At 30.8% G+C, this 22,466-nt stretch overlaps 1 protein-coding gene across 3 annotated transcripts in view; it reads right to left on the bottom strand.

The window, feature by feature from the left end:
• Window positions 1-7,942: 7,942 nt before the first annotated feature.
• Window positions 7,943-22,466, bottom strand: part of LOC134248621 (multimerin-2-like) — a 38,354-nt gene continuing 23,830 nt past the window's right edge. The window contains exons 1-7 of one of the 3 annotated variants that reach the window (XM_062731030.1): window positions 20,886-21,488; window positions 19,284-19,373; window positions 16,936-17,025; window positions 14,587-14,676; window positions 12,234-12,323; window positions 9,882-9,971; window positions 7,951-8,779 (exon numbers count right to left, since the gene is read on the bottom strand). In XM_062731030.1, the coding sequence (XP_062587014.1) occupies window positions 8,376-8,779; window positions 9,882-9,971; window positions 12,234-12,323; window positions 14,587-14,676; window positions 16,936-17,025; window positions 19,284-19,373; window positions 20,886-21,438 (1,407 nt within the window). In that variant the 5' untranslated portion in view covers window positions 21,439-21,488 and the 3' untranslated portion in view covers window positions 7,951-8,375. Of the gene's footprint in view, window positions 8,780-9,881; window positions 9,972-12,233; window positions 12,324-14,586; window positions 14,677-16,935; window positions 17,026-19,283; window positions 19,374-20,885; window positions 21,489-22,466 lie in introns of those variants that run through there. The other 2 variants (XM_062731032.1, XM_062731031.1) reach the window with 2 other exon arrangements.

The following is a 22,466-nucleotide window of genomic DNA, read 5'->3' as shown; positions in this document are numbered from 1 at the left end:
TTAATTCCCCTAATACCCTACCGCTGATGAACTTATCTATTCCTACCCTAGCCTTACGTTTTCCTGTCGTCTTCAATGTGTCTTCTTCGCCGTCTGACTGCGATTATTCGAATCTGCCAATTGCACCGACTTATATACCTTTGGAATAATCTATTTCCAAGGGGTGTCAGGTCATTCCATTCTATAGGGGTGTTATATACGTTTCTCTTACGTTTCAGTACTAAAAGAAATATCCAAAAAAGCCTCTGACAACTCTCTTTAACATGTCATTTAGGGAAAAAAAGCTACCAGGCATCTGGAAGTTATCACAAATTACATCAGTCTTCCAAAATAAAAGAAGTGCTAAAGAAGTATCTAATTATAGACAAATATCTCTTACTAGTGTCCTGTGGAAGTTGATTGAAAAAATCCTGTTTAAACATTTACATAACAATAAAATGATATCCAATATCAGTCTGGCATTCAACCTGGAGATTTAACTGTCAATCAACTGGTAGAAATATATGATACTATTATTTCGAATCTTGACAAAGGAAAAGATGTAAGTTTTATCTTCCGTGATATCTCAAAGGCATTTGATAGAGTATATTAAGGCCTTTTAACAAAATCAACAAATTATGGTATGAATGGCAATGTACTATAGCTAGGTTGGATTGAAAATTATTTGTCTGATAGACAAGAAAAGGTTGTAATAGATGGTTTTACATCAAACTCTGAAACAGTAAATGCTGGAGTTCCTAAGGTTCTGTTCTAAGACCATTCCTATTTCTTTATATATTAATGATATTTGTGATGATCTTGTTAACAATATAAGACCTTTTGCTGATGACACTTCTTTATATGCTATTAACAAAAAAAAAATAGACAAAGAAAATATCACGCAATCACTTACCAATGTTCTAGAACACATTGATTAATGGTCAAAGAAATGGCTAGCAGATTTTAATCCTAACAAAACTGTACATTTAAATTTAAGTAGAAAAATATTGTATACTAGTATACTTCTGTTAAATTTGGAGAATATGTCTCACCTATTATTCAAAAAGATTCTTATACCCATTGAGGTCTACATTTCCAAAGAGATGCCTTGTGGACATAACACATACAGATAATATACGAAAAAGCTACAAAAAGATTAAACATTCTTAGAATGCTCAAATACAAAGTTCACATAAAACACTTATTAAAATATACAAGGGGTGATCAAAAAGTTCACGAACTATCTCTTTATTTACCAAACCACAATTCAGATCAGAATGAAATTTGGCACAGAAAGAGTCATACATATGTTCTATAAGGAGCATATGTAATGGAACGTTTGTCCCGTGTTTGTGACGTCTCAATGTAAAAAATGACGTCATAAGGTAGTTCACTGTTTTTGTTGTAAAAAATAACTTGCATGGTAAGAAATATAAGAGTCGGAAAAAGTTTAAGCTTCTGTGACAGAACGCTTAGGAGCATGTCATGTGACTGTCTTTATCACGTGATCCGCACATGGGCAGAAAGGACGGCTCTGAAAAAAATTCAACACTGAAACCCCATATCATTTCTTTTTTGGAAGTAATTCAATTAGTTGGCGAAGTTTTTGATCACCCCTCGTATTTTGCATTTCTTCGACCTGTGTCAGAGTTTTCTGATGTAGTTTGGGACAACTGTTCTGAAAAAGATTCTAAACTCTAAAGTTGAAGCAGGCAGAATTATCACTGGATTAACTTGTAACTCTTCTCGTACAAAGTTGTATGATGAACTTGGATGGGATCTATTAAAAGCAATGAGGAAAATTTATAAGCCAACATTGTTTTATAAAATTATTAATGGTTATTCTCCTCAGTATCTGTATGATTTGATTGAACCTTATCGCCCATCAAGTCATTCTTATAATCCCAGAACTAATGATGTTCAATCCAAAATTCCTAATATTAGAACAACAGAGTGAAGTATTCTTCCCTCTACAGTCAAACAATGGAATATCTTGCCAGATTATATTAAAAATGCCCCAAGAATATGGTCATTCAAGAGTCTTTTAAAATCTTATTTCTGTAGAAAAAGTAAATGAACTTTTTAATTTAGGAATAAGAAAATATAACATAATACATGTATATTGTCTGATAAGGAATAATGCTAGTAATTTGAAAACAGATCTATATAATCAACGTTTAGCAGAAACTCCAACGTGTGATCATTGTAGTGACTGTATTGAAGATGCCTATCATTACTTTTTTGTTTGTCCAAAATATACAATCCCAAGGGGTGTACTTTTTCAACAACACATAATATTATAAGATGTTACCATATCTCTGAATTTGATTTATTGTCAAAATGGTAGTTCTGATCATGGAACATTTATAGCAACAACAAAACGTTTTATATAAAACACTGTCATATACATATAAAAATTCAATTTTTTATTTGTTATAAATATTCCCAAACCGGTACTATTTTGTATTTTGCCTTTTTTCCCCTGTAATTTGCCCTTTCTTTTGTTGTTTTGTTCATTTCTATTTTTCTCTTTTGTATAATTTTTAATATGATTTTTATGAATTTTTTTCTGTTTCTTTGTTCATTTCTGTTTTCTTTTTCTTCTTTTGTAATTCTCTTATTATCATTCTTTTTTTTTGTACCTTGACCTTAATGTAGAGAAAGGGCTAAAAAAGGTTGCGCCTGCTGCCGAATCCTATTCACAATAACATCAGTGAATAAAATATTGTTTAAATGAAGGTTTTTGGAAGTCTTAGAAAAGGTCTTATAAAAGTTAACATTTGTACCCTATAGAAAGAAAAAAAATTAATACAGTTTTAGAGAAATAAGATTTTCCTGAATCATGCCTTAGATACCAATAGTTATTAGCATGATATGAAAAAAGAAGTGATTTGTGATGTCTGGCAATGATAGAAAAATCCTTTTACACTATGTATTATGAAATACATCATTGGAATAGAATACAAAAAGTGCAAAATAAGTATAGAAATCATGACGATTTCTCCGAATGCCTAGACACCTATCGTTTTTTAACCTAAAATATATTTGTTGATCAATTTGCAATTAGAAAATGCATTGGTGATATTCCAATTCGCTTTTTCTGCAAAAATATTGAATTTTGAAAAAAACTTCCCTATATAATATTATTTACTTTAATCTTTCACTTTAAAGAAATACTGTGGATAAATTTACATAACTTTGCGGATGCAGAGATACTTTTATGAGTAATTTTGCTGATTTTATAAACCCGGGGATCGGACTACCTTAAGCATTATCAGTATAAAAAACCGTCTATTTTTACAGGGACGTAGCAACAGGGGGGCCAGGGGGGGGGCTGCCCCCTTTTTTCCCAAACATTACCTTAACTATAGTAAATGCTAATCGAAAGGAGGGTTGCCCCCCCCCAATTTTTTACCATAGTATAGGGATATCAAGGAGTGTAGGGAAAAAAAGTGATAGTAAATTGGCTTTGAAAAAGTTGGCCACTACCACTGCCTTCGGCTCAGGTGAGCTAAAAAGGCGAGTATTTTTTTTTTTCAAATGGTGTTTCTCGCGAAAATACGCGATATTTATTTCCACGTGTATAACTAGGAATCTACAGTATGATTTATATCCATCTCGTTGTGTGCTTTTTTTCCCTCTCCAAGGCTCGGGGATAAAAAGCACAACTCGTTGGATAAAGATCATGTCCAATTATAAATCATTACAAAGCTTAAGATAAGTTTTATTATTAAGCTGGGTTTTAGCATTACTGGTTGACTTTAGTTAACACAATGCACCCTGTGTTCAATTATTGTGCATAATAATTGAATCAATAATAATTGAATATAATAGAACCTTGGATGACGGTAATGAAATTTCCAGTGAGATTGATGATTGTTATTTTGAAGAATTTGATAAAGATATAGATATCAATGAAATTGAAATTGCTATCAAGAATTTAAAAAAGAGGCAAATCTCATGGTGAAGATTGTATACTCAATGTATACTTTATCGAATTTGAAGAATATTTTTTGTCCATTTTGCATAAAATTTTGATTGTATTTACATACAAGTTTTTCCCCCGAATGTTGGTCAACTTCTGTTATTGTGCCTGTTTTAAAAAAATGGAGATCCTCCGGTCTCTGATCCTTACAATTATAGAGGAATTAGTTTTGTCAGTAACCTATGTAAAATATTCACCTCCGATGTTTTCATGGTCAGAATATAATAATGTTGTCACTGATGCTCAGTTCGGTTTTAAACCAAAATGTGGAACTAGTGATGCCATGTTTGCTCTGTATTCTTTAATAACTACCCCAATTTCAAAGAATAAAAGACTTTATTGTGCCTTTATTAATTTTAAAAAAGCTTTTGATTCTGTTGATCGATCCAAACTTTAGTTGAAATTGTCTTAAATTAGTATTCAAGGCAAGCTTTTACGTATCTTAAAAGGATTGTATAAAAATATAAAAGTATGTGTAACTTCTGAAGGTTAATTGAGTAACATTTTTAGTAGCAACCTCGGTTTAATGCAAGGCGAAGTTCTTTCACCTTTTTTATTCAACATGTATATGACTTTGAATGCACCTTTTAAATTATAGATGTGTACCATGTGAAATTTCATCATTAAACCCTTTTCTCCTCATGTATGCAGACGATATGGTGCTCTTTTCTGATACAGTTTCTGGTCTGCAATCGCTGTTGGATCAACTATCAAACTATTGTGAAACATGGAAGTTACAAATTACTGTGCAGAAATCAAAGATTGTTGCTCTTAGAAAAGGGGTGAATAGTGAAAGAATGTGAAAAGTGGTGAAAAATGGAAATTATTGATCACTTTACATACGAGGTTCATTCAAAAAGTTCGTAGACTTTTGTCCTACCTTTTTATTTAACGTCATATTATATCCAAATTTGGTACAAGTATTTTAACAACAAATTCGAATAATTTGAGTAAAAGATTTAATATATTTTCAGATTTATAAAAATTATCAAAGACTTAGAACAGCAAAAATGGGTTCACAGAACAACGTCGAAATTGAGTAATTTACTAACTTTCACTTTACAGTACCTATAGCGATACCTCTAATAAATGGGGCTGAAACGCAATAAAATTTACATGTTTAAATTTAGTATTTCTGTATTACTGAAGATGCTTTCAGGTAATGTATATGTAATATATTGCTCCGTTTAAAAGATATGTTTCTAAATACATATGGACTTGATATAAAAAGACAAAAAACCACGACGTTGGAGGACGTCAAGGAGCAGCGAGTAGCAATAAAATTTTGCTTTGCATTCGGGAAACTTTTTTAACACACTTAAAAAATCCTGTATAAACCATGAAAATATGAAAAACAAACCGTGTATTTGTATAAAACGGAAAATACAATTTTGAGTGGCAGCGAGTTTGAATCGCACGATGTATGGTCTGCAAAAAACAGGTTATAGTTAAAAATCTTGTCAAAAAAGTTAGAAACGTCATTAAACGTGATGTGCACTGCACTGTTGCGAAACTAATAAGGTTAAAGAATTTGAAAACACTGACAATCTAGTTCATACGAAAGCCCAGAAGTCTCATTCGAGATTCAAGTTTCGAAATACGAGATTCAAAATTCGAAATTCGAGTTTAGAGATTCAAGATCCAGATTAACCAATCAAAAGGCTCATTCGAGATTCGAGGTTCGAGTTTCGAGATTCAAAATCCAGATTAACCAAACAAATGCGTGTTCAACATTTGATTACTCCCCTTTTTTATGTTTTATCTATCAATAAATCGTTTAATATATTTATAACAAACGAGTCATTTGATTAAATTACAATGCAAGAAAGAGTGTTATATATATTAGAAGGAAAGTTAAATAGTCATTGGATTTTTGATCAGCAAGATATACTTCAATTTATATTATGACTTCTTAGATATTAAATAGAATACATATATCAGGAATATATATATATTTTTGCATTGCCTACTTTATGTAAAGGGTTGTTGACATAATAAAGTTATAAATAGTATCTAAAGATTAACAAAATCCCCACCCCTACCCGCAACACCTGCCAATTTTTCCCGACACTGAAAATGTTACTTTAAAAACTTGAAAGGCAATGTAGCCTTGATGGATAAAAACCGAGTATATTTTAATCTTTGACCATAACGCTATGGTCAGAGACTAAAATATAAAACCAAATCAAAGCCTTAGATGAAGATAAGTAATTGAAAACTTTATTTTTATGTATTCCCTCTATTAGGAAAACGAACGCGGTTTTTATTTTTCGGGGCTACATTGCCTTTCAAGTTTTTAAAGTAACATTTTCAGTGTCGGGAAAAATTGGCAGGTGTTGCGGGTAGGGGTGGGGATTTTGTTAATCTTTAGACACTATTTATAACTTTTTTATTATGTCAACAACCCTTTACATAAAGTAGATAATACAAAAATATATATATATATATATATATATATATATATATATATATATATATATATATATATATATATATATATATGATACATGTATTCTATTTAATATTTAAGAAGTCATAATATAAATTGAAGTATATCTTGCTGATCAAAAACCCGATGATTATTTAACTTTCCTTCTAATATATATAACACTCTTTCTTGCATTGTAATTTAATCAAATAACTCATTTGTTATAAATATATTAAACGATTTATTGATAGATAAAACATAATAAAGGGGAGTAATCAAATGTTGAATCCGCATTTTATTGGTTAATCTGGATTTTGAATCTCGAAACTCGAATTTCGAATCTCGTATTTCGAACCTCGAATCTCGAATGAGCCTTTTGATTGGTTAATCTGGATCTTGAATCTCGAAACTCGAATTTCGAATCTCGAATTTTGAATCTCGTATTTCGAAACTTGAATCTCGAATGAGCCTTCTGGGCTTTCGTAAGTTCAAGCTATTTGCTATCTACACAATTGTTAGCAAACTAGGTATCAAATGTTATGGATAAGTTTCTTTTAATGTAGAAGACGCTACAAACCGTGTATAAAATTAAAGAGCAGAGCAATTTTGAGAAACTTTTTTCGACGATGTTTTTGACTTAACAATGTTGGTTAACCGTACTCCGTGATAACAAAACATGTTACTTTAAAAATTGGCTAACATGAGTTCTATTCAATCAAGTGAAATGAAATTTGTCTTTGTTTGATTGTTTTGTGGGCAGTATCTTAAATTATGGGTAGGAAATTTAGGGTTAACTTAAATCACCTAATGTTGAAAAACTACATCTTGATTTTTGTAAACATACATATGGAGTTAAAAGGACAACATGAAATGTAGCTGTATATTCTGAATTAGGACGATATCCTCTGCTTTACCATTGAATTTATAATATAATCAAATTTTGGAAAAAAATTCTTGACCAAAAAAATTGTATCATCCAGCATTGTAACAGTGTTTTATATAAGTGTGTAAAAATGCATAATGCAAAAAAAAACAAAACAAAACAAAAAAAAACTGGTTGTCAAATGATGTTCAAAGCCTTTTATGCAATTTAAGTATGTTTGACTTATGGGAAAAACAATAGTTTCATGCGTAGTCCCTTCTAGTGTAAAGCAAAGAATTTTTGACCAAGAAAGACGGAATATTCTTTCTTAAATAGATAGTTCTAGGAAATGGTCTTCTTTTTACAGATATTTAATTGCAAATCACAATTTACAATTTTACTTAGGGAAACCCATACCAATAAAATATCAAAAAGGCATTTCTAAACTGAGATTGTCATCACACCAATTGGCAATTGAAACGGGTCGATATAGTAATACAGAAAGACACTGTAGAAATTGTTTTTGTGTTCAAATTTTGTTGAGGATGAATTTCATTTTATTTTAATCTGTCCTGCTTATGAAATGCACCGTACAAAATGATTAAAGTCTTATTTTTGGAAAAAAAACCTTTAATGTTTAAATTGTTGCAATTTATCAATGTTGAAAATGTGAAAGAACTTAGGTTTTTTTTTTTACTTTAACCTAAAAACTAGAAAAGATATGTAAAAATAATTATTTATGTCATATATACATGTATCATATGTAAATAATTATCATATTCTCCTGTAAACCTGTACAGTCATGTTTGTATTTGTTTGCACTGTTGAGCTATAAAGCTCAAAGTCAATAAAGAACTTGAACTTGATACCCATTAACAAATTACCGCTTAGTCAAGAAAAAACAGTTAGTGGAAATTGGCTTCTTTAATAGTTAAATTCACAATCCATTAATCTTTTTAAAAAGTACATATATCAGTAAAATTTAATGATAAATCATCCTAAACTATTCGTAATTGTTTAGTCTAATTAAAAAATATTAATGTACGTTTGATATGACATGTAATCTTTATTAATTACAAAAGTATCTATTCTACTGCTGTTATATTCACTATGGACATTTCTTATATGAGGAATCCAGAGAAGGTGGTATCCGGAGCGTCACTGTGGGTGTAATAACCTTGACCACTGTAGTGCTTAACCCACACCGTGTCCCCCTGCTGCAGCCTGAATGTCACCAGATTTGTACCTGTCTCGTACTGATCATTAGGGTTAGTAACGTGAGCCATTGCTCGGACCTTGTTAGATCCATTTAGAACAATGTCTACGAATATACTGCTGGCACTGTAACTTTGGATACTGACATAGAACACGTAATCTCCCTCTACTGGTGCGGTGAAGATTCCGGTGTTCGGGTTATATCCTTCTCCCACGTTGTTGATGACTTTATCGTACACTAAGGTACCACTGTTCCAGGAACTGCTATGAGACGTCACACCAGCAGTGAAAGCCACTCTCTTTGACAAGTCTACAAATTTAGCAAAGTTAATAATTTGTTAGCTTTCTGGGGCTTCAATACATAACTAAGGTTTGTATTTTTCAAAGATTTTGTATAATATCATTACTGAAATGTTGCAAGAGCGTTTCAGACCGATATATCATATACCCTATAATAAAAGGGAATTTGAAAAAAAATATTTAACTTGAAAAATACGCGTATCTTTTGCTTTTGAATGTCAAATATCCTGCACGTCTTTTTACAAAATAATTATCCTTTAAAGATCATCCTTTAAAAAGAATTATCAAAGTCATCCTTTAAAAAGAATTATCAAAGTTAGTTAAGAGGTAAAACAATAACAGACCCACCCCTTTACATAATGCAATGTTTAAAAAAAATACTGTTGTCATTGGAATGTTATAATTTTCGAGTTCAATTCATTACTCTGATGATGTAATTTTTACGAAGAAAATTAATAGAAAATGTCAGTTGTAAACAAATCAGCAATGACAATTTATGTGACAATATTTATGTCCCTGTAAAACAAGAAAAGGAAAGCTAAACAAGAGATTACAAAATTTTCTTTTAAAAAGTCTGATCAAAAACAGTTGACTTTGGGTTAATTTATCAAAATTTACATTTATTTACTGTTCTCGAGCAGTGTGTGTTTTGTCGGATCCAAGAACCAAACTGTTTGGTTCGACGGATCGACAGAACGCATTTTGCCTAAGAAGACAATCAATACATCTTCTTATTCCTTCTAACTTTGACATGTCATGAAGTAAATTTAATTTAGCTGCAGTTCTGTCGAAAGGCAACGAACACAAATAAGATATAGTTGAACCCGCCTACCCGCCTACCCTGTAACGTAAGCGGTTAGCTGGTTCACCATCTCAGTATGCCCGCTCAGTAAAACATTTGAATTGTTCTAGACTTTTTTTTTGAAAATCTATACATTTTCTTCAATATCTACAACCATTCATGTAATGAAAGTTTTTAACCATTGTATATTTAAAGTAAATATTTGTAAACAATTATAAAATTTTGATGAATTTGATAGACTTCAATGCAATTCAAATTGATTAGAAAATAGTAACAGAACACATAAAACATATCAGTTTTATTAACTTACTTCCCAACTGAGAGGAAACTTTTGTCAAAGACGTCTCTAAAGCTGCAACAGATGACACATTTGCTTTCATTGCCTCAATTGTCTGCAACCCTGAAAAAAATTGTAAAATCCCTGTGTCAAAAACTTTTTGCATTTTGAAAACTGAGTCTGACTTTTTGAAATGTTCAGTTCACATAAGGAATTGATTTTCTACACATATCTGCATTGTTGCAACCACTATTGAAATAACGACCACTATTGAAATAATTGTATCAATGGTGGTTGAGAGTGCATTTCAATAGCAAACGTAGTGAGTAACCACTATTGAAATACGACCACTATTGAAATAATTATATCAATAGTGGTTGAGATTGCATTTCAATAGCAAACAAAGTTAGTAACAACTATTGAAATACGACCACCATTGAAATAATTATATCAAAAGTGGTTGAGAGTGCATTTCAATAAACGACATAGTTGTAACCACTATTGAAATATGACCACTATTGAAATAATTACTTCAATAGTGGTTGAGAATGGATTTCAATAACAAACATAGTTAGTAACCACTATTGAAATACGACCACTATTGAAATAATTATTTCAATAGTGGGTGAGACTGCATTTCTATATAATAACCATAGGTTTCATCCACTATTGAAATTCGAGCACTACTGAAATGATTAGTTAATAGTGAGTGAGAATGCATTTCAATATGGTAAACATAGATTTCAGCACTATTGAAAAACTACCAGTATTGAAAGAAAAGTTTCATCGCGTCAGCAACTTTTGAAATAATTATTTCAATATATATTGGATTCATTGTTCAAAGCACTATTGAAATCAATAATTTTATCCATATTGAAATCTTTATTTTAAAAATGAACATTATTTCAATAGTGGTTGCATCCTATGTTTGTTATTGAAATGAATCTCACCCACTATTGAAATAATTATTTCAATAGTAGTCGTATTTCAATGGTGGTTTCTATGTATGTTTGTTATTGAAATGCACTCTCACCCACTATTGAAATAACTATTTCAATAGTGGTCGTATTTCAATAGTGGTTATTACCTATGTTTGTTATAGAAATGCACTCTCAACCACTATTGATATAGTTATTTCAATAGTGGTTGTATTTCAATAGTGGTTATTACCTATGTTTGTTATTGAAATGCACTCTCAACCACCATTGATATAATTATTTCAATAGTGGTTGTATTTCAATAGTGGTTACTAACTGTGTTTGCTATTGAAATGCACTCTTAACCACTATTGATATAATTATTTCAATAGTGGTTGCAACACTGCATTATCGTTCTTTATATACATGTAGACGCTAGTTTTCTGATTTCAGCTGTTCTAATTCTGCATCTTAATGGAAAAGTGTTTTTTAGTTGCAGGTTGGATTTTTTTCCGGGCTTTGCTGAAAGCAAATTCCTGGCTATAGGCCATGACGGACACCTTTCTTACAGTAACTATAAATAGCTCCACAGAAAAAGTAAACAAAAAATCAAACAGCGTCCAGGCAGATTGATGTTCCCGATAAACAAATAGTCAAAATGAGAGACGATACTTAAACACAGATTTTTAACATCTCAGTCTTTGGAAATGTAAATCAATATTTTTTTTAAAAACTAAATTAAAAGACAAATAAGATATTTATCTTATTAGGGTTTAATTGCGATAGAGCATTTTGTGCACATATGCTACTAAATGCACATATACGCAAACTATTTTCAAAAGCGCGGGCTTTTCACAAGGATACTATAGGCCTAATAAATTGATATTATCTTTTCATTTTCATAATTTCATTAATTCATCATGTTATCCGTTGGTATCTTGTGAGTGGTATAATCTTCTGTTGTGTTTTAGCAGATAAATAAATTAGTAAATTGGAGTTTGAGGAATTAATATGCAGTATGAATGAATTCGACTGACAAGGTATAGTGAACACAGTCATGTGTCATAATTTGTATTGTAAATACACTCGAACTCACAATAAACTCTCTTAATTGAAAAAAATTCAGTTACTTTAAAATGAATCTGCATTCCCCTAAAAAATGGTACAGTTTCTTTGAAAACAATACTTGGTAAAATGAAATCGGTTAAATTGAAAAACTGTTAATTCGAAGTAATTTTGAGGTCCGCTCACATACACATAAGGACTATAGCATTATAAACATACAAACAACACCATTATATAACTATATCAAGGGTACTTCGCGAAGACGTAGATACATGGCTCAAGTTCCTGTCTGACTTTAATGGCACAACTGTATTCCCAGATATTCACTGGTCAGATAAGGACATTATTCACATATTCTCATATATAACAGAACACATAAAACATATCAGTTTTATTAACTTACTTCCCAACTGAGAGGAAACTTTTGTCAAAGACGTCTCTAAAGCTGAAATAGATGACACGTTTGCTTTCATTGCCTCAATTGTCTGTAACCCTGAAAAAAAAATTGTAAAATCCCTGTGTCAAAAACTTCTTGCATTGTAAAATTGAGTCTGACTTTTTGAAATGTTCAGTTCACATAAGGAATTGATTTTCTACACATATCTGCATTGTTGCAACCACTATTGAAATAACGACCACTATTGAAATAATTGTATCAATGGTGGTTGAGAGTGCATTTCAATAGCAAACGTAGTGAGTAACCACTATTGAAATACGACCACTATTGAAATAATTATATCAATAGTGGTTGAGATTGCATTTCAATAGCAAACAAAGTTAGTAACAACTATTGAAATACGACCACTATTGAAATAATTATATCAAAAGTGGTTGAGAGTGCATTTCAATAACAGACATAGTTGTAACCACTATTGAAATATGACCACTATTGAAATAATTACTTCAATAGTGGTTGAGAATGGATTTTAATAACAAACATAGTTAGTAACCACTATTGAAATACGACCACTATTGAAATAATTATTTCAATAGTGGGTGAGACTGCATTTCTATATAATAACCATAGGTTTCATCCACTATTGAAATTCGAGCACTACTGAAATGATTAGTTAAAAGTGAGTGAGAGTGCATTTCAATATGGTAAACATAGATTTCAGCACTATTGAAAAACTACCAGTATTGAAAGAAAAGTTTCATCGCGTCAGCAACTTTTGAAATAATTATTTCAATATATATTGGATTCATTGTTCAAAGCACTATTGAAATCATTAATTTTATCCATATTGAAATCTTTATTTCAAAAATGAACATTATTTCAATAGTGGTTGCATCCTATGTTTGTTATTGAAATGAATCTCACCCACTATTGAAATAATTATTTCAATAGTAGTCGTATTTCAATGGTGGTTTCTATCTATGTTTGTTATTGAAATGCACTCTCACCCACTATTGAAATAACTATTTCAATAGTGGTCGTATTTCAATAGTGGTTATTACCTATGTTTGTTATTGAAATGCACCCTCAACCACTATTGATATAATTATTTCAATAGTGGTTGTATTTCAATAGTGGTTATTACCTATGTTTGTTATTGAAATGCACTCTCAACCACCATTGATATAATTATTTCAATAGTGGTTGTATTTCAATAGTGGTTACTAATTGTGTTTGCTATTGAAATGCACTCTTAACCACTATTGATATAATTATTTCAATAGTGGTTGCAACACTGCATTATCATTCTTTATATACATGTAGACGCTAGTTTTCCGATTTCAGCTGTTCTAATTCTGCATCTTAATGGAAAAGTGTTTTTTAGTTGCAAGTTGAATTTTTTTTCCGGGCTTTGCTGAAAGCAAATTCCTGGCTATAGGCCATGACGGACACCTTTCTTACAGTAACTATAAATAGCTCCACAGAAAAAGTAAACAAAAAATCAAACAGCGTCCAGGCAGATTGATGTTCCCGATAAACAAATAGTCAAAATGAGAGACGATACTTAAACACAGATTTTTAACATCTCAGTCTTTGGAAATGTAAATCAATATTTTTTTAAAAACTAAATTAAAAGACAAATAAGATATTTATCTTATTAGGGTTTAATTGCGATAGAGCATTTTGTGCACATATGCTACTAAATGCACATATACGCAAACTATTTTCAAAAGCGCGGGCTTTTCACAAGGATACTATAGGCCTAATAAATTGATATTATCTTTTCATTTTCATAATTTCATTAACTCATCATGTTATCCGTTGGTATCTTGTGAGTGGTATCATCTTCTGTTGTGTTTTAGCAGATAAATAAATTAGTAAATTGGAGTTTGAGGAATTAATATGCAGTATGAATGAATTCGACTGACAAGGTATAGTGAACACAGTCATGTGTCATAATTTGTATTGTAAATACACTCGAACTCACAATAAACTCTCTTAATTGAAAAAAATTCAGTTACTTTAAAATGAATCTGCATTCCCCTAAAAAATGGTACAGTTTCTTTGAAAACAATACTTGGTAAAATGAAATCGGTTAAATTGAAAAACTGTTAATTCGAAGTAATTTTGAGGTCCGCTCACATACACATAAGGACTATAGCATTATAAACATACAAACAACACCATTATATAACTATATCAAGGGTACTTCGCGAAGACGTAGATACATGGCTCAAGTTCCTGTCTGACTTTAATGGCACAACTGTATTCCCAGATATTCACTGGTCAGATAAGGACATTATTCACATATTCTCATATATAACAGAACACATAAAACATATCAGTTTTATTAACTTACTTCCCAACTGAGAGGAAACTTTTGTCAAAGACGTCTCTAAAGCTGAAATAGATGACACGTTTGCTTTCATTGCCTCAATTGTCTGTAACCCTGAAAAAAAAAATTGTAAAATCCCTGTGTCAAAAACTTCTTGCATTGTAAAATTGAGTCTGACTTTTTGAAATGTTCAGTTCACATAAGGAATTGATTTTCTACACATATCTGCATTGTTGCAACCACTATTGAAATAACGACCACTATTGAAATAATTGTATCAATGGTGGTTGAGAGTGCATTTCAATAGCAAACGTAGTGAGTAACCACTATTGAAATACGACCACTATTGAAATAATTATATCAATAGTGGTTGAGATTGCATTTCAATAGCAAACAAAGTTAGAAACAACTATTGAAATACGACCACTATTGAAATAATTATATCAAAAGTGGTTGAGAGTGCATTTCAATAACAGACATAGTTGTAACCACTATTGAAATATGACCACTATTGAAATAATTACTTCAATAGTGGTTGAGAATGGATTTTAATAACAAACATAGTTAGTAACCACTATTGAAATACGACCACTATTGAAATAATTATTTCAATAGTGGGTGAGACTGCATTTCTATATAATAACCATAGGTTTCATCCACTATTGAAATTCGAGCACTACTGAAATGATTAGTTAATAGTGAGTGAGAGTGCATTTCAATATGGTAAACATAGATTTCAGCACTATTGAAAAACTACCAGTATTGAAAGAAAAGTTTCATCGCGTCAGCAACTTTTGAAATAATTATTTCAATATATATTGGATTCATTGTTCAAAGCACTATTGAAATCAATAATTTTATCCATAATGAAATCTTAATTTCAAAAGTGAACATGATTTCAATAGTGGTTGCATCCTATGTTTGTTATTGAAATGAATTTCACCCACTGTTGAAAGAATTGTTTCAATATTAGTCGTATTTCAATTTGTTTACTATCTATATTTGTTATTGAAATGCACTCTCACTCACTATTGAAATAATTATTTCAATAGTGGTCGTATTTCAATAGTGGTTATTACCTATGTTTGTTATTGAAATGCACCCTCAACCACTATTGATAAAATTATTTCAATAGTGGTTGTATTTCAATAGTGGTTATTACCTATGTTTGTTATTGAAATGCACTCTCAACCACCATTGATATAATTATTTCAATAGTGGTTGTATTTCAATAGTGGTTACTAACTGTGTTTGCTATTGAAATGCACTCTTAACCACTATTGATATAATTATTTCAATAGTGGTTGCAACACTGCATTATCATTCTTTATATACATGTAGACGCTAGTTTTCCGATTTCAGCTGTTCTAATTCTGCATCTTAATGGAAAATTGTTTTTTAGTTGCAAGTTGGATTTTTTTCCGGGCTTTGCTGAAAGCAAATTCCTGGCTATAGGCCATGACGGACACCTTTCTTACAGTAACTATAAATAGCTCCACAGAAAAAGTAAACAAAAAATCAAACAGCGTCCAGGCAGATTGATGTTCCCGATAAACAAATAGTCAAAATGAGAGACGAAACTTAAACACAGATTTTTAACATCTCAGTCTTTGGAAATGTAAATCAATATTTTTTTTAAAAACTAAATTAAAAGACAAATAAGATATTTATCTTATTAGGGTTTAATTGCGATAGAGCATTTTGTGCACATATGCTACTAAATGCACATATACGCAAACTATTTTCAAAAGCGCGGGCTTTTCACAAGGATACTATAGGCCTAATAAATTGATATTATCTTTTCATTTTCATAATTTCATTAACTCATCATGTTATCCGTTGGTATCTTGTGAGTGGTATCATCTTCTGTTGTGTTTTAGCAGATAAATAAATTAGTAAATTGGAGTTTGAGGAATATGCAGTATGAATGAATTCGACTGACAAGGTATAGTGAACACAGTCATGTGTCATAATTTGTATTGTAAATACACTCGAACTCACAATAAACTCTCTTAATTGAAAAAAATTAAGTTACTTTAAAATGAATCTGCATTCCCCTAAAAAATGGTATAGTTTCTTTGAAAACAATACTTGGTAAAATGAAATCGGTTAAATTGAAAAACTGTTAATTCGAAGTAATTTTGAGGTCCGCTCACATATACATAAGGACTATAGCATTATAGACATACAAACAACACCATTATATAGCTATATCAAGGGTACTTCGCGAAGACGTAGATACATGGCTCGAGTTCCTGTCTGACTTTAATGGCACAACTGTATTTCCAGATATTCACTGGTCAGATAAGGACATTATTCACATATTCTCATATATAGCAGAACACATAAAACATATCAGTTTTATTAACTTACTTCCCAACTGAGAGGAAACTTTTGTCAAAGACGTCTCTAAAGCTGAAATAGATGACACGTTTGCTTTCATTGCCTCAATTGTCTGTAACCCTGAAAAAAAATTGTAAAATCCCTGTGTCAAAAACTTCTTGCATTGTAAAATTGAGTCTGACTTTTTGAAATGTTCAGTTCACATAAGGAATTGATTTTCTACACATATCTGCATTGTTGCAACCACTATTGAAATAACGACCACTATTGAAATAATTGTATCAATGGTGGTTGAGAGTGCATTTCAATAGCAAACGTAGTGAGTAACCACTATTGAAATACGACCACTATTGAAATAATTATATCAATAGTGGTTGAGATTGCATTTCAATAGCAAACAAAGTTAGTAACAACTATTGAAATACGACCACTATTGAAATAATTATATCAAAAGTGGTTGAGAGTGCATTTCAATAACAGACATAGTTGTAACCACTATTGAAATATGACCACTATTGAAATAATTACTTCAATAGTGGTTGAGAATGGATTTTAATAACAAACATAGTTAGTAACCACTATTGAAATACGACCACTATTGAAATAATTATTTCAATAGTGGGTGAGACTGCATTTCTATATAATAACCATAGGTTTCATCCACTATTGAAATTCGAGCACTACTGAAATGATTAGTTAATAGTGAGTGAGAGTGCATTTCAATATGGTAAACATAGATTTCAGCACTATTGAAAAACTACCAGTATTGAAAGAAAAGTTTCATCGCGTCAGCAACTTTTGAAATAATTATTTCAATATATATTGGATTCATTGTTCAAAGCACTATTGAAATCAATAATTTTATCCATATTGAAATCTTTATTTCAAAAATGAACATTATTTCAATAGTGGTTGCATCCTATGTTTGTTATTGAAATGAATCTCACCCACTATTGAAATAATTATTTCAATAGTAGTCGTATTTCAATGGTGGTTTCTATGTATGTTTGTTATTGAAATGCACTCTCACCCACTATTGAAATAACTATTTCAATAGTGGTCGTATTTCAATAGTGGTTATTACCTATGTTTGTTATTGAAATGCACCCTCAACCACTATTGATAAAATTATTTCAATAGTGGTTGTATTTCAATAGTGGTTATTACCTATGTTTGTTATTGAAATGCACTCTCAACCACCATTGATATAATTATTTCAATAGTGGTTGTATTTCAATAGTGGTTACTAACTGTGTTTGCTATTGAAATGCACTCTTAACCACTATTGATATAATTATTTCAATAGTGGTTGCAACACTGCATTATCATTCTTTATATACATGTAGACGCTAGTTTTCCGATTTCAGCTGTTCTAATTCTGCATCTTAATGGAAAAGTGTTTTTTAGTTGCAAGTTGGATTTTTTTCCGGGCTTTGCTGAAAGCAAATTCCTGGCTATAGGCCATGACGGACACCTTTCTTACAGTAACTATAAATAGCTCCACAGAAAAAGTAAACAAAAAATCAAACAGCGTCCAGGCAGATTGATATTCCCGATAAACAAATAGTCAAAATGAGAGACGAAACTTAAACACAGATTTTTAACATCTCAGTCTTTGGAAATGTAAATCAATATTTTTTTTAAAAACTAAATTAAAAGACAAATAAGATATTTATCTTATTAGGGTTTAATTGCGATAGAGCATTTTGTGCACATATGCTACTAAATGCACATATACGCAAACTATTTTCAAAAGCGCGGGCTTTTCACAAGGATACTATAGGCCTAATAAATTGATATTATCTTTTCATTTTCATAATTTCATTAACTCATCATGTTATCCGTTGGTATCTTGTGAGTGGTATCATCTTCTGTTGTGTTTTAGCAGATAAATAAATTAGTAAATTGGAGTTTGAGGAATATGCAGTATGAATGAATTCGACTGACAAGGTATAGTGAACACAGTCATGTGTCATAATTTGTATTGTAAATACACTCGAACTCACAATAAACTCTCTTAATTGAAAAAAATTCAGTTACTTTAAAATGAATCTGCATTCCCCTAAAAAATGGTATAGTTTCTTTGAAAACAATACTTGGTAAAATGAAATCGGTTAAATTGAAAAACTGTTAATTCGAAGTAATTTTGAGGTCCGCTCACATAGACACAAGGACTATAGCATTATAAACATACAAACAACACCATTATATAACTATATCAAGGGTACTTCGCGAAGACGTAGATACATGGCTCGAGTTCCTGTCTGACTTTAATGGCACAACTGTATTCCCAGATATTCACTGGTCAGATAAGGACATTATTCACATATTCTCATATATAACAGAACACATAAAACATATCAGTTTTATTAACTTACTTCCCAACTGAGAGGAAACTTTTGTCAAAGACGTCTCTAAAGCTGAAATAGATGACACGTTTGCTTTCATTGCCTCAATTGTCTGTAACCCTGAAAAAAAAATTGTAAAATCCCTGTGTCAAAAACTTCTTGCATTGTAAAATTGAGTCTGACTTTTTGAAATGTTCAGATCACATAAGGAATTGATTTTCTACACATATCTGCATTATCATTCTTTATATACATGTAGACGCTAGTTTTGCGATTTCAGCTTTTCTAATTCTGCATCTTAATGGAACATTGTCATTTAGTTGGAAGTTGGATTTTTTCCAACAGGAGCTTTGATTTTTTTAATGTTAAAAATGTCTTTCATTAAAAAGTTAACGTTTTTTACTAAAGCCACTCGAACAAAGATGCATGGTGGGATCCAGCAAATGTTGTACTAAGCCTAAACAGTAGTGAAGGAGAAAGTTCAAATATGTTATTGTAAATTTTGTCCGTTTTTTTTTTCTTTCTAAAAAATAATACAAAATCCGATTAGTTTGTGGCGTCACAAAACAAAAATTGCGATCAACCTACTTTAAATTGTAACTACAATCTATAATATGTTTGTTAATTCATATTTCTCGTACAAATTAAAACATATTTAAGTGGAAACAGGGCACATGTCACATGACTCAAAAGACGGATTACGTCATAGTTGATATTGATGTAAAATTTAGCCATTATTATTGACATAGTTTTTTTTTTTCAAAATGAGGTTTTAATCTTTGAAGCTGTATTGAAAAGTGCAAAATTTATCCCACCAAAATAGAATGTGAAATTCAAAAAATGCTTTCAGATAATTGAAACTCTCTGAATATTCTGAAATATTTTGATGGATCGTATTATCTAATATATTTATTATCTGTGCGTAAAAATTCGCATTATTGACTCGGTAATGGACCCGTAAACATGAAGAATCGAAACTTATACAAAAACTATACAGGGCGATATTTGTGGGGCGATTTCTTTAAAATCTAGTGATAAGACTGATTTAAATATTAAGGACATAATCAATTAGTAATATACATGTAATTAGAAATATGAAAAAAAAATAACTGACTGGATTTTTTTTTCAGCTCAATGTCCCGCTCTTCCTTAAAAAATCTACTTAAATATGTAGTGATATTTAAATTATTGAATCATGATTTTAATTTATGCGTTATTAATAAGAACTACATGTATATCCTTTTATATATCGTCTTATTTCTCCATAAAAACTTTTTGATGCAACCATAATTAAATCAATATTACGATAGCTCACGCGTAATTGACGATGGATTTCAATTATTATTCAATTGTACGACCATAATAGATGAAAACCAAAAGCATAATTTATAGATACTATTTCGATGAAAAAATGATACATTTAGACAGGTAAATTTTCAAAGAATTGTATTTATTTATCAAAAAGATTTAAACTTGCTAACATATTAACATGATAATTGTAATTTTAAAATATCTGTAACTTTCCTTCGATATTTATATGCATCCTGCTATAAAATTCTTTATCAATGGTTTATTCAAACTGACTAGAAATAGTAATAGTGTGCATAAAGCACATTAGTTCTATTTACTTACTTTCAATTTCAGTTGAAACTTTTGTCAAAGACGTCTCCAAAGCTTCAGTAGAAGACACATTCGCTTTCCTTTCTTCAATCATTTGTAACCTTGTATCAAAACTTTTTTGCATTTGTGAAATTGAGTCTTTAACTGTTTGTAATGTTTCATTATCATAGGGAATTAATTTTCTATGTTTATCTGCATAATCGTTCCGTAAACGCTGGTTTTCCGATTTAAGCTTTTCTATTTCTGCTTCTAACTGGAAAATTGTCTTTTTGGTCGCAAGTTTGAATTTTTCCAAAGTTGTTTCCAACACGAGCATTGAATTCTTTACTGTCATAATGTCTTTCATTAAAGAGTGAACGTTTTGTACCAGAGCCACTCGAATAAGAGCTTCTTGATTTAGAAGCTGATGGAAACTATTAGAATTTTCCAACGCATCACTCATGTCACTAGTCACTAGTCCTCCAGACATATTTCCAATACTATAATTTTGGTTGTTCAGCAATGAAAAAGCAATAAAACACTCGCTTAACAGGCAAAGTAGGAAACATCTAAGTAACGTTACCATTTTTTGCTAATATGTTTATGTGCCTTACAGTCCACAGATTAAATATTAATAAGAACAACCTCAAATTTATAGTGAAATAAACAGTTATTCTTGCTGATGGTGCATAAAAATATAACAGCATTGTCTAGTGTCAAGTATGAACTTCCCAAGATCAAGCTGAGACAAAAGATAACATTTTTTGAATTATTGTACTGACGTCATAATGGGCAAATGAGTGTCAGGTCAGAAAATTTTGCAAATTTGCAAAATGCATCTCAAAAAGGTATATAACAAATGTAGGAGTAGAAAATACAGATAAGAAAGGTTAATTTTGGAGGGATATAGAAGAGAGATCAATTATTACATGTACTTCTTTATAAGTCTGAAGAGCTCAAAAGTGGAAACAAGCTTTAAAGGTACTTGGACACAGAGTTGAAGTTAATATTTTCTGTATAATATCACGAATTGTATATTTTTATAGCATTTCACACTAAAGTTAATTAAAAATCTTATTTCATTTAAAAGTTATTAAAACTTGATTGACACATCCTTGCACCTTCACAGATTTTAACTTTATTCTTAATCCTTAGGAAAAGTGGCAATCTTGTCGCCAATATCACGTGATTTGCGCATGAGCAGAACGGTGGCAAATGTGCATTAAAATCGGAGAGGACCAATTAAAATATTATCAACACTGAAACCAAATATAGTTTCTTTTATGGAAGTTATTCAATTAGTTCGCGAACTTTTTGTTCACCCCTCGTATAATGTCTTCAAGCAAAATTAATGTAAAAGTACTTGGGATAAAAATTGCACAATTTCACATCAATAGTAGCCAATCAGAATCAAATTGGTGAATTCCTTTGTTGACTATTAGGTTTGTATTCCACCTTCATCTAAAATAAAAGTCCTGAAGTGGTCTGATCTGGTGTCTGTTAACTTTAACAATATCAATGATTGTGTACACAAGAGATTTGGTTTCATCCTTGGAGAAATGATATGTTCAATTTGGATTGACCTGCACATCATTTACTTGAGCCTCTTGAAAA

This window comes from Saccostrea cucullata, unplaced genomic scaffold (genome assembly GCF_032062105.1).
Source record: "Saccostrea cucullata isolate Sc308-1 unplaced genomic scaffold, CSIRO_AGI_Scuc_v1 ctg1805, whole genome shotgun sequence".
Lineage (NCBI taxonomy): Eukaryota > Metazoa > Mollusca > Bivalvia > Ostreida > Ostreidae > Saccostrea > Saccostrea cuccullata.
The sequence above is the reverse complement of the archived record's forward strand: the minus strand, read 5'-3'. Positions and strand labels throughout refer to the sequence as shown.